At 33.8% G+C, this 13,703-nt stretch overlaps 1 protein-coding gene across 6 annotated transcripts in view; it reads right to left on the bottom strand.

The window, feature by feature from the left end:
* LOC145240003 (E3 ubiquitin-protein ligase HUWE1-like) overlaps window positions 1-13,703 on the bottom strand; it is a 232,954-nt gene that overhangs the window by 182,751 nt on the left and 36,500 nt on the right. For all 6 annotated transcript variants that reach the window (XM_080103595.1, XM_080103593.1, XM_080103591.1 and 3 more), the window contains exon 2: window positions 2,783-2,872. In XM_080103595.1, coding sequence (XP_079959721.1) covers window positions 2,783-2,827 — 45 coding nt within the window. In that variant the 5' untranslated portion in view covers window positions 2,828-2,872. The remainder of the gene's footprint in view (window positions 1-2,782; window positions 2,873-13,703) is intronic.

A 13,703-nucleotide genomic window follows, 5' to 3' on the forward strand; every position in this document is an offset into this window, starting at 1 on the left:
TCCTTTTAAAGCTGCAAAACACCAGAAAGATCCCAACATAAAACATGGAGGACAATTCAGGTAACTGTCAGTTATAAGAAAATGTTGAACACAAAAAGGTTTACTACAAATTCATCAGTAACATTACATGTCCATTAACGCAGCAATCTTTTAAGGTAGTTTGTAGTAGTATCAGTTTTTGAACAGGGATTGATCTTTTGTTATGACTGAGGGAAGCAAGCAGAGCAAGAAGTTTGAACTACAGGTCCACAGTTAAAAATTCAATCCAGAATCCTGTCAAAGCAGCTGCAGACTTGCAAATCTGATAGCATGAACAGATATTTGTTGTGAAAAGATATGTAAAACTCACAATCGTAAAGGAACGCAAGTAAACTCAACTTTGATAGAGTTGGCAATCACTCCTTGGCAGTCGTTCTAGAGGCTACCAAATTTTAATCGGACTTCTGCAAACTTCTACAAATGGATCTTTGTGTACAAAACAATGCTGCAGGTAAACAGAAAACAGAATTGTTTGTGATGTATAGATTGTTTCAACAAAATTGTCCATTGTTGCTACTTATTCCATGTTCCTATTTTGGAGTTACTATTTCACAGGTTAACAAATGGGGCGGCAAGTTCGGTTCTAGGATAGAGTTAAAGTTCGGTTCTAGGATAGAGTTAAAGTTCGGTTCTAGGATAGAGTTAAAGTTCCTACATTTTTCTTACAAGCTTTTACTTATACTTGTAGCAGCTATCATCCTGGTTGGATGGAGCCAACTTCCATGAACTGCATCTCAAACTATTGCAGTCCAGTTTTGACAATCCTGGGTCACAAATACTTTAATCCTTTACAAATTGTTCTTTCTACTGTCTATGAAAAAGTTTTTTCTTACTTCTGCAGAAGAAGAAAGGCTGGCTAATGGTCCGCATTCAGAATTTGAAGGGAGGGGATGGGGGTAGGAATGCTTAACTTGATAAGTTCCAGACATGCTAAGATTTTGGCATTTCAAAGCCAAACTACCACAGAATTCTGTATAGGAATGTAAAGTTTGCGCTAAGTTGAGAATCAGCAGAGACAAAAGAGAAAAGCACAGCTCTTTACCAAATAATACTCAGGAAGAACTTCGTGCATCCAATGGCCATTTCTCAATTAAGATGCTATATATGGATTTTGTAGCAGGTTCAACTTCAGATGCATTTGAATGAAGCAAAAAGATTCTGTTAGAGGTTGACATCAAGTTCAAAGTATCTCAACAAGTCAGTTCTGGCAACTTGTTCAGAATGCACTAACCCATAATAGCATAATATACAAAGTGAGTATAACAGACATGCCCAATTATGTCAAAACCATAATGCTAATGAAGAAACGGCCAATTACATAAGTTGTAAACTAACTGATCCAAAGCAACACAGATGGTGTGTTTTTGTGATCCTGGCCATAGATGATATAAGCGTGGTATGGATAACATAACAGAAGGAATTTTGTCTTCCTCCTCCGGATCAAATTTACCCTTGAAGCCTCAGCTAAGGATCAGATATGAAAAAAAAATTGCATTCTCTAGTTTGACTAAAGATGGATAAAAGTGGCAAGTTTTGTAAGAAAGGAAGCAGAGTATGGGTTTTCTGCTTGAAAATGGGATATACGATCTGGGTTTGCCAGGACTCCACCTCTTAAGTTAAGTAGACTGAATAAATCCGGTTCCCATAATTTAGTATTGTTTTAAATTACCAAAATTCTACATTTTGTTGCACCATGACCCTATAAAGGTTTTCATATTTTAAGTATAGAACAGTCCAATGTCACACTCAATTTTTTTTTTTTCTACTTAAAAAAAACCCTATTCTCATAACAGATCTATCTACCTTGGAGTCCTTTAGCTGAAAACTCTTCTACCACCGTTTTGTTGGAATTTATTTTTTGGCATGTGTGTGTGTGTGTGTGTGATTTAGGGAGGGGGGGGGTATTTTGTCAGTATACATCGGTTAAGACAACATCTAATTAAGAAAAAGATAAGACACGTCATAATTTAATGCTGCTGTGTCGAATTGTAAGGATTTACAATAATCAAGATACCAAATAAAATCCAGCATTTTATCCGTATATAGGTTTAGAGTTTTGTTTTTTGTCGTTTACTGAAGGCATCTTGTAAAAAATATTTCATATTTATTAATTCAGTCGAAACCAAATTTGTGCAACAGATTGTATTATCTGATTGACAATAACTAGCTTACAAACTCTAGTCAAGATCTTTTAATGTTTAAAACTTGCTGTTAATACTAGGGTTGAGTGACATGCCAGTAACTGAGTTTGTTAATGGGCTTGCCAATTAATCACCTGAATTTGGAGGGAACCCAAAAAATCATTTTGTCTTTAAGACGCAGTGAATATTTTAAGTAAAAATATATTTTCAAAGGAAACAAAAATGCGCCGTTAAAATCCATAGGTTAGCGAGGCATAAATTATTTTGTTGCAGATAATTTAACACATCTTAAAGAAATGGCAAATTCATTCTTAACAAATGAAGAACAGAAAACAGCAGCATTCACACTTGAAGTTTCTAGGGAACACCAAATTCAAAGTCCCCAGTCAAACGTATATCAGGAGAAATAATGTTAGTTTATTGCAGTTCTTGTAGAGGTTTTGACAGCCTCCTACATACAGCACTTGGTATTCCCAAATGCTCACCCATCTGGTACTAATCAGGCTCAATGTTGCTTAACTTTGGTGATCTAACAAGAAATGGTGTGTCAACGTAATTATGCCGTATTTTAAATGAATAAAATTAATACAAGTATTTCTTACCACATCAGTTGATGATTTTTTCAACTTGGTCCGGTCAATCTTCATGTTGAATCAACTGGCAGTTCCGTCTACAAATATTATTCATGTAGACTGAAACAAGAAACAAAAAACTAATCAGTATTATTAAAGACCATTTAAAAAAAAAAAAAAAAACAGGATCTATATTAAAATTAAAAACAATGAACACATTATCAAAAGTATACAAGTGCGGGATAAAAATTACGGGGGGGGGGGGGGGGGTAATTTGAGATTGCAAAGAGTGAGCACATTCAATTTTAAAACAATTTTTTTTAAAACTTTTCTTTTAATGTAAATCAAGCAAAATTTAATAAGAATGTTTCAATTAGAAAAAAAAAATTTAAAAAAAAAAAAACTATTTCCTTCTAATGTTCAACTTTTTACAATGAACAAGCAGGGAAGGGAATAATGAATGATTTAATTCAGTTTAGTTTGGAGTTAACAGATTGATAATAACTACGCTACTCATTTCGTTGGACAGAATCATGATAAAATAAAAGAGCTAAAATGTCTACAAGAATTTTGTTTTAAAACTGTCTTTTTTAACACCCCCCTCTCCATCTATCTAATAATTCATATGTAAATTATTGCAACCAAGTTAATGTGTATGTTTATATGTCCAGCTAAAGGTCTAAACAATAAAACAAATACTGACAAAGTATTTTCTTCATTGTCGTTGTCCCGAATGAATAACATCTAATATTTAGAAAGATTTATTCATTCTGTTGGGGTCCACCAAGACAGTTTTTGTCATGGTTGGTTGGTTGTTTTACGACATAAACCCTTTTCAGGTTATTTAACGCCGAATCCAAAGATTTTGAAAAGATTTTTAATAGAATATATTTGTTGTTTTCAAGTCAATTTCTATTTAACCCATAGTTGGGACCCTAACAGGTATTACCACTCCGGGTCAGAATGGACCTGGGAGCAATGGCAATTAAAGGATGGCTCCACACTCCCTAAAGCCCGCAAGCTGGGGCCTCACCACTGGATATAGTTTAAGGTCATATCCAGGACCTTTTGTCAGGGAGAGTTAAAAGTGTTGAATAACTTTTGAATAACAACCTCATGTTGCAAGAATGATTTTTTTAAATCTTTTCAGACGCCTTCTATAGTAGTAGAGTATTTTTTTTCTAGTTCAATTTAATCCTGTGTAGCAGCAGCCACAGAATTTAATTAAAAGAATGCAATAAGGCACGGAAAACAATGGTATTTGTACTAGCAGGGTTCTAATGTTAAAAATTCCATGATGGTTCTAGAGTTCGACAGAAAGCTACAGGGTAAAACAGATCTAACATAACTAAAATCAGGAAAAAAAATGTCTGAAAATTGTAAACCATGAAGTTTTGTTTTATGATAATAAAAACACACGGGACTCCGATTGTTTCATAACACATTAAGTTTTTTGCTTTCTTCATATATTTAGAAAAAAAGTCAAGCTCAACATTTTACGGCATATTAACCCCTTTCCAGCAACACCTTACGGTATATTAATTCCTGACAAGCAACTAACAATGTTCACCAAGCACTATAAACTACTGGATCTCACGACAGAATTTACACCAGCTAATGAGTTAACTGCAAAACGCAGACTACGAACTCATCACTAGGCGTTCATAATTCAACCGGCTCACTGGTTACATGATCGCCTGAACAACACGCTTTCTACAGATGGAAATATTCCTCGCACTCCGAACGTACATGCATGTTCACAAACTAACTTCAAATCAAACTTAACCCACTATGCACTCACTTGTGACCGCAACTTCTCGCACTCAAAATTCACATCGTCCTGTGACCATTCCGCACAATTATACAGCTTTGAACTCTTCGTGGTATTTTTCCTGTCATAACCTTTTTACTCCTTAGCCTCTGCCTAACTGGTGGGTAGTGTATGGGCACACGCCTTTAAAATCTAACATGGGTTTACTCAATCGTCACACACAAGCATACACCTTTAAACAACGCACCAGTTACCTGTCCTGGTAATCCTCATTTTGTCCAGGTGCCATCGTCTACTTCCGCCTTTCTCTATCTCCCTCTTTTCAAACCTCAAACGTGATTGGACACAAACCTTAGACACGCCTCAGCAGAGCATATACCTTTCTCAAGGTATGAAAGAATACGTGTTAACTCTTACATACAAAGAACATTCCAACTCCATACATATGTATGCAATGAACTCACAAACATTTTAATACATGCATGCTAGATACATACACAAGAACTCTCGTATAGATACACGTGTATACAAGTGTGTACACAAATACATTCTGCATTGTTCTGTGTAAGTAAATATTCTCTATATATGTAAACCTGCTTTAGCATGCTTCAGTCAATGTTCTTAAATTTACTCGTGATGCATGTTTTTATTACACTGTCCGAAATACAAACGACGACCACATGTCACCTTCGACCTTTCTAGTAATCAAAGACACAGCCTTCACAATAATTGGTTCCACCAATTGGCATCCCCCCGATATCGGATAACCCGAATCCCTCTACAAACCGGGACCCCCCCCCTCACACAGGCTTTATTTAGCTCATCTGCAGATTAAAAAAAAAAAAAAAAAAAAAAAAAAGTCATTTAAGATTTTTCTAAAAATTTAACTTCCAACTAAAGATTATGGGAATAATTTACCACCATATTTTTCAGTTAATGCATCCATTTTATTTAGCTTTTATTTCAATTACAATTCCATAAGGAAACATTTGAAGAAAAAAGTTTATTTTAGTAGAAATAAGATAGAATCACTTTAAATGCCATCAAATATAAATGTTATTCAAGCTAGGGAGAAGGATATTTAAGACTAGTTATTTCCTTTAAACAATATCCTATTCCTATTAAGTACTAAGAAAAGTTTGTAGATTTTTTTTTGAAACACCAATAACTTTAAATCAATTTTATTTAAAAAGAATTTTTTTTTTTTTTTTTTAATTAAGTTCAACAAACCGTGTGTGTGTGTGTGTATATATATATATATATATATATATATATATATATATTATATATATATTTCCCTACGCAATAACTGTCAATTTTCAGTCTACAGACTAAATTTGATATACACGGTACTGAGATTTGGGAAAATCTTTGTAATCTGTTTTCGTCCAGAAATTTGGCTGTTAAGGGAGTAAAAGTTCAATGATTTGACCTTTGAGAACTCTACCAAACTTCTCCGCCAATTTTGGGTATAAACAATTGAAATTTTAGATATAGGTTCCTTGGAAATGGATCTAACTACACTTGATTTGAACCTAAAACAATGAATGTTAAGGGGGTCAAAGTTAAAAATTTGACCTCTGCGGTCTCTACCAAATTACAATTTCTGGTCTAAATATTTGAAATTTTACATAAAGGGTATTTAGAGATAGGACAAGCTTTTTAATCAGTTTGGATTGAAAATTTCAGCTTCCAAGAGGTCAACGTTCAAAAGATTTGACCTTTGCGATGTCTAGCAAACTACTCACCGAATTTTGGGTCTAATCATTTAAAATTTACACATAACGAGTATTCAGACAGGCAGCAAGCATTTGAATCAGTTTTGGGGCGAAAATTTGGCTGTCAAAAGTTGAAAGAGTTGACCTTTGCCAATTTTCCGTAATTTCTCCACCAATTTTGGGTCTAAAGACTTGAAATTTTAGATGTGGTAACATGGACATGGGTAAGACTTTATATTTTGATTTGAGACCAAAATAATTAATGTTAAGAGCTCAAAATTGGTGTCCAATTTATAAAAAATTTATCTCCTGTCTCAACAAAATTACTCAGACAATTTTGGTCTAAACATTTGAAATCTTACATAAAGTGTATTCACACGTAGGGCAAGTTATGAACAGTACATAGGGCCCGAGCAAGGCCGGGCTGAATTGCTAGTTAGATATATATGCATATATACCATCTGAATGTTTGTCCAAGATAATTAAACCTGGATATGATAGACATCGTCACTATCTCTAGCAAACTGTTTAAAAGCGTAAAAACAGAATGCAGTCTTTCTTCTAACGAGATAAAAGCGACAGATTCCGTGAAGACAATTTGGCACTGGGATGAGAAAGATACATTTAAGTGTTGACATTTCATGACATAATTGCATTCTCTTGCACATCCTCTGTAAGGGGAGTAATTTTTCAAAGACCAGCAGCCATGATGCATCTATTGCTGCTTTCAATTGCTGGTCTGTAGGTTCACCACAGCTTTTGACAGACCATTTCATGGTGCAGTGACCCAAATAATATGCTTTTCTTTTCAAATAACCTTTTTTCCTTAATGTTTAGATCATGTTTTATATTTTGAAAAGGAAATAAAATTTTAATTGAAGTAAATTTCGGTAAAGTTAGTCTTTAACGTCTTCTGGGATTTATACTAGACACGTTCAACATCAGTTCTCAGACGTGAGCAATGTGCACCCATGTTCCAAGTCTTGATTAACATTTCAGACTGTAATTTAATTTTCAGTTATTAAATGTTATCACTTTTTTTTTATGGAGGTCAAGAATGAACAGAGACCCATCCCCACATTGTACTGCTTTTGATCAAAAATATACTTAAATTACATTACCCAAGATACTTGGATAATATGTTGGTTATGAGGTGGGGGAGGGGTATATCTCTAAAATCAGAAGAGCAGTTTCTGAACAAATAAACAATTATTGCACGCACACACACACACACACACACACACACAAAATACATGTTAAAATATTCCTTAGTTTTAAGGACTGTGATAAAAAAAAGAAAAAGATTCTATTTTAACACGTCTAATCAGCCATAATGTGCAATTAACACAAGTGACACATCTCTTAATTTTTGTTTGTCCTTCTCCTTCACATTGTATGTGGATCCAACTAATAGTTTTTAATTAGTGAGAATTTACAACAAAAAAAAAAAAATTACCTTTTCCGTTAATTTGCATAGTGTATAAACATGTATATAAAATAGCAAAATAGGACACTTATCTTTATGGATAGAAAAAGCTTAATAAAATTCAATATTCATTAATAAATGAATGTTAATATTTATTTTTTTTAAGATCTTAAAAGCTAGCTGCCTTTATTTTTTTTTTAGTATTTTAGTTAAATATCAATTACTTTCATTACCCATAACTAGTTTATGAATTGTCAACTGAAATTCAAATGGAATATATTAGTATTGATTGTGATCACGAGTGGGTCTTATGTAGAAACTAATAATTTCAGTTAAACCGTCAGAAAATTATAAGTTTTAATAATATGCCTTTTTTTTTTTCTTTTCAACCGAATTCATTTCAACTATAAATTTTAAGTGTTCTTAAAAGGCACTTGTCCATGGACCAAAGTTACTGAAGCAAAAGTTTGGTAATAAGTCTTAAGCCAAAGTCAAATATTGACTTAGATACAAAACTCAAAGAAATTTTTCTGCATGTCAGCTGTGACCACTCACATCAGTCCAAAATCAAGATCCATGCCATTAAATATTCATGTTCCTATGCTAATGACCATCATTAAATGGACAAACATAAGGTTAATCTCTAGAAAGGTCTACCCAGTATTGTGCAAATAACATGACATTTATAATAAAGAATGATTTTTTTTTTTTTTACATATTCTTTTATTTACTAAGAAATTTTTTAATTTATATTAACTGGCAAACAAATAGTTATCAATCCACTACAAAGATTCAATATGTAGCCCTAAGGCGTTTTGTAGTAATTACAACTAAACCAATTACAATTTCAGTGGATAATAAACCTAGACACTTTTGCAGAAAATTTTCCAAAATATTAACTTGGTATGTAAATAATATTTTTGACATATCTGATAAAAAAAAAAAAAATTTTTTCGCAATAACCTAATAGAAACTCAAATATTCCGGTTTTACTAAATATGTACAACCAAATTATTCTTGATCATTGTACAACAGACTGCTCTTGCTGTTTGTCATAGAAAAAACGTGTAAAGTTGCTTGAATCAGCAGTAGCCGAATGGGATAATTTAGTCGTGCCGGGTTTTGATTGTACATAAGGGGGTTTACTAAACTTGTACAACTAATTATATACGATTATTTGTTCTTGCTGCTGTTTTGCTATTAAAGCAACTTTTACACGGACTTGATACTGAGTTTTGCCAGCACAAAGCATTGTAAAAATGATTTTACTTACAAATTTCAATAGAGGTTATTTTTGGCAAATATTTTTAGATTCACATAAAAAGGATTCAAACTTTTTTTTTTAAATATTTTTTCAATTCTTTGTTACTTTCATTTCGGATTTTTTTCCGTTAAAAATCTTTGTAAAAAAAAAAAAAATAAATAAATAAATAAAAAAAATAAAAAAATAAATTTAAAATTAAAAAAATAAAGTTTTTTTTTTACATTAGTTGTCTTAATTTTATTTTTTTAAATATTCTCTCTTAAGCTAGAAAGTAAACAAAATAGAAATATAACTGTTTTGCCAGGGGGTGGTAATTCCGAAAGCTGGGGGGGGGGGGAAGGAGATAATTCCGAAAGCTGGGGGGGGGGGAAGGAGATAATTCCGAAAGCTGGGGGGGGGGGGAAGGAGATAATTCCGAAAGCCGGGGTTGGGGGTGGTAATTCCGAAAGCCGGGGTTGGGGGTGGTAATTCCGAAAGCCGGGGTTGGGGGTGGTAATTCCGAAAGCCGGGGTTGGGGGTGGTAATTCCGAAAGCCGGGGTTGGGGGTGGTAATTCCGAAAGCCGGGGTTGGGGGTGGTAATTCCGAAAGCCGGGGTTGGGGGTGGTAATTCCGAAAGCCGGGGTTGGGGGTGGTAATTCCGAAAGCCGGGGTTGGGGGTGGTAATTCCGAAAGCCGGGGTTGGGGGTGGTAATTCCGAAAGCCGGGGTTGGAGGTGGTAATTCCGAAAGCCGGGGTTGGGGGTGGTAATTCCGAAAGGCATTTTTTTTTTTTTTTTTTCAATCTCCCCACGACTTTCGGAATAAATACCCTTTGCTGGTTGGAGAAGTAGCACACATTCACCTTTTTTCTTTTTGAGAGAAAAAAAAAAAGTTGTTTTATAAAATGAACTAGGCAAAAAAAAAAAAAAAAAAAAAACTGAAAATAATTTTTAAATAGTTATTTACTTGCCTCCCCACGAGAGCATTTAGACACTAAGGCTTTAAATGTGAGGAAAACTAGTTCCCCAAAAGTGGCACATGGGATGGGAAACATCACTTCAGTCTTTATGTACTAATTCTACTTTTTAAAAAGTAGTTCTAATGTCACAAAATAAAAATTTTAAAAAAGTAAAATTTAATTTAAAAAACACTGACTAAATTCGTTTTGTTTTTATTTCAATAAGAAAAGAAATAAACTTATTTCTTTTACAAAGATTTAAAAATAAGTGGCCCACTGGGTAGAAAAAAGTCTCAATCTTTCAAAATTTGCCAAAAATAATCATGACTGATACCAAGTCGTTTTATTGTTTATTTGAATATTTTTTTTAAGCTGACGGACTTAGTAAGAGGGAATATTTAATAATCGAGAGTTTTTAGTAAAACTCTTAGGTATAGACTTAAAAATATATTTGCCAAAAAAAATAAATAAATAAATAAATAAATAAATAAAATAAATAAATAAAATATAACGTCTCAAAACTTCCGAGTAAATTTGTTTTGTTTACTAGCCTGGTGTCCGGCGTTGCCAAGGTGTTTGGAGGTGTGTGTTGAGCAAAAAAATAAAATAAAAAAAAAATAAAATGAAAACAATCTCGAAAATAGCGTGTAAAAGTTGGGCAAATTAAAGATAGACACGACCCCCCCCCCCGTTCTTAACTCAGATATGATTTAAGCAGTATATAAAAATTTTAAGGAGTGCCCTGACCGAGCGCCCCCCCCCCCCGAAACACAAAAAATGCATACACATTTTTGCTTTTATATAATGGACTAGCTGGGGTACCCAGCGTTGCACGGGTGTTTGTAAATTGGGGGTGGGGAGAGATTTTTAAAAAAGTCGAGGGGTGGGGGGGAGTACCCGGAGGTGTGTGTGTAGATCAAAAAAGAAAGCTTAAATTAAAATGTTTTGGGAGGGAGGTAGGCTCGAACCCGAAGCCTCAAGGTTAATAGCCTGATGACATACTGCGAGGCCAGAAAGCCAGGTACTTTTGATCAGTCGAAAATGAGCGTTTAAAAACGAACGTCGTTTTTTTAGGTCATAGCAGCAGCAAATGAATTCACAGCGCAAATTTTCTCGTCATTGTATAAAAGCGGGCGAAATAAAACATTTTTACAACCACGTTTCATAAGTGCGAGATATTATCTCTGTAGCATACAAAAAGTTATAAGAATTAGCGATAAAGCGGAGAAGCAGTGGGGAAAAAAGCCTTGTGGACATACAGAAAAATGCACACACGTTTTCATTTTTGCATATATACTAGTGGAGGTACCCGGCGTTGCCCGGGGTGTTTGGAGGTGTGTATGTAGGAGAGGTGACCCTGTTTTAAAATTTAAAAAAAAAAAAAACAAACACACACACACACACACACGATGTTAAAAAAAAAAATTGGAAAAACCAAAACAAAGTAGCGAACAAACGCAAGGGGGAAAAAAAAAAAAAAAAAAGTGTAAAAGAGGAAAAAAAGTTTAGGTAGAAAGACAGGCTCGAACCCAAAGCATCGAGGCTAAGGCGGAAAAAAAAAATGCCTGACATGTTACCCCTACGCCAACGAGACATACACTTGAAACCTTTAAAAACACTTGCAGGTGGCTGAAACTAATGTGAACATTTTGTTAGGTCAAACATGACGTCATTGTTGTCGTAGCAAGATGAGAGAAAATGAAGGAACGATTTTTTCGGCACCCCTCCCTGTACAAAACTGATGATTTTAGAGTAAAAGAATTAATGTTTTTGGCCAATTTTTCGATATTTGTCAGGCGAAGGTTGGAGCTTTAAAATGAAACCTATCTGGCGAAAATCCATGGCCCGTGTCGAAAGTTTTTGCGAGACATAAACACATACACATATTCGCTTTTATATATATAGATATAGATTACAAGATTGTTTTACAATATTTTACGCTGATGGAGCCAGTCGATTGGCTGTTGAAGTTGCTTTAAAATCAGCAGCAGTGGCAATTTAGTCGTACATATTTAGTAAAACCCCAAATATTCCAATTCTATTTTGATGTTTATCAAAACTTCAGTCTCACTGTAAAATTAACAAAAATAAATCATTTTAGCATATCAGTGTATGGAAATTATCAAACAAGGTTTCTAGTTTATACACAACCAATACTTAAAAAAATGTAAACAACTCTATTTGGAATTATCTTTCTCTAAAATCATCTAACTAGCAATATACCTTCATAAGGGTAGCACAGTAAATACTTTCTACATAGATTGCTTAAATAATTTTAAATGTAATAGTCTAAATAAAAATCTTTATCTGAAATTTAATTTTTCGAAGTTAATTTTTACTAGGAAGAGAATCTTTGTAAAGTAATTTGTATAAAACATCTTGTGCAGTGATTGGGTTATAATTTGCAAAGTTTATCACACATATCTAAAACTGACTTTAACGAGTTCGCAAGTTCATTGTCAATCTACCATTCACATTTCAAGTATCCGTTTAGATTATTCTGATTGAGGGGGGGGGGGAAATTTGTGTGAATTTTTATTGATAACGATAAAGTCAAAGTTGTTAGTACAAAAATATAAATCCATTAGAAAATTAGATTAGCCAGAACTTTTCCATTTGTTTAGAAACAGCAAACTGAACCTATTTAAAATCAAAACAGACTCTTGAAAAAGTTTAGAATGTTTCCCCAAGACTGAATAAGGATCTTTGGCTCCAAGCCCTCAACTAAATATCACAATTTTTTAAATTATCAAGGAAATAAAACTTAGAGTTACTACCATCTTTTTAAAAAATTTTGTAAAGTTTAAAAAAAAATAAATAAATAAAAGAGTAATACTGTATGATTTATGAAATAAAAAAATTTTGTAACTTTCAGTTGCATCTACTTTAATCAAACTAATTTTTTTTCCTTCTCATTTCAACAAAAGAGAGGGAAAAAGAATTTAAAATAGGGGGAAAAATACTGGGGGGTTTTTTCCACCTACGATTAGGGGATAAGTCTCAAAAAAAAATAAATAAAATAAAAAATAAAATTAAAAATATAAATAAAACGTTTTATTAAATAAAACTGGCGGGGGGAGGGGGGTACCCGGTGATGCCCGGGTGTTTGGAGGTGTGTGGTGTTAAATAAAAAAGAACCCAGGGGGTGGGGGTGGGGATCGAACCCGCAGCCCTGAGGCGAAGTTTGAAAATAAAATCGGCCAGCCAGAATGAGTTAGTGAAAGATGTTTGAATTTATTTAAGAACCAAATTGACAGGTGTGCAGGCGGAAGTCGTCGAGCGTTACGACGTAGGTTTGTTATAAGCGAAGTAAAAAAAAAAAAAAAAAAAAAAAAAAAAAAAAAAACGTTAACACTAAGCGGGGAAAAAGAAACAAAAACTAACGTAAGGCAAACGAACGATGAAAACAGAAAAACGAACACGTGAAAAATGGCTTAAATAAGCCTGTTTCGATATAAAAAAAAAAAAAAAAAAAAACCATCTCACACCACAATTCGAACTAAAAACGTTTAGATAATGAACCAATGCCTTAACCAACTGAGCTAAGGCGACGTTCACGCAATTTGTTCGGTTTTTCAACTATTTAAAGTAAATCAGGTCACGACGTCATCTGACGCATGCGTAGAATCGGTTATTGTCACAAGAGGACCGTTTTTGTTGACAACTTTAAGCAGGTTTGAATTTATTTATTTAACTATAAAAACAGGCGTGCGCAATAAAAGTTAACTCTGCTGCTTCCATTTGACCTAATTAAGAAGGTCAAATAGAAGTCAAGCTGGACGTTTTTCCCGGCAGCGCAATGCCGAGAACGTCCGTTTGAGCTTAGTTTCAGTTT

The sequence above is a fragment of the Euprymna scolopes genome, chromosome 19, assembly GCF_053919585.1.
Source record: "Euprymna scolopes isolate OS-2025 chromosome 19, ASM5391958v1, whole genome shotgun sequence".
Taxonomy (NCBI): Eukaryota; Metazoa; Mollusca; class Cephalopoda; order Sepiida; family Sepiolidae; genus Euprymna; species Euprymna scolopes.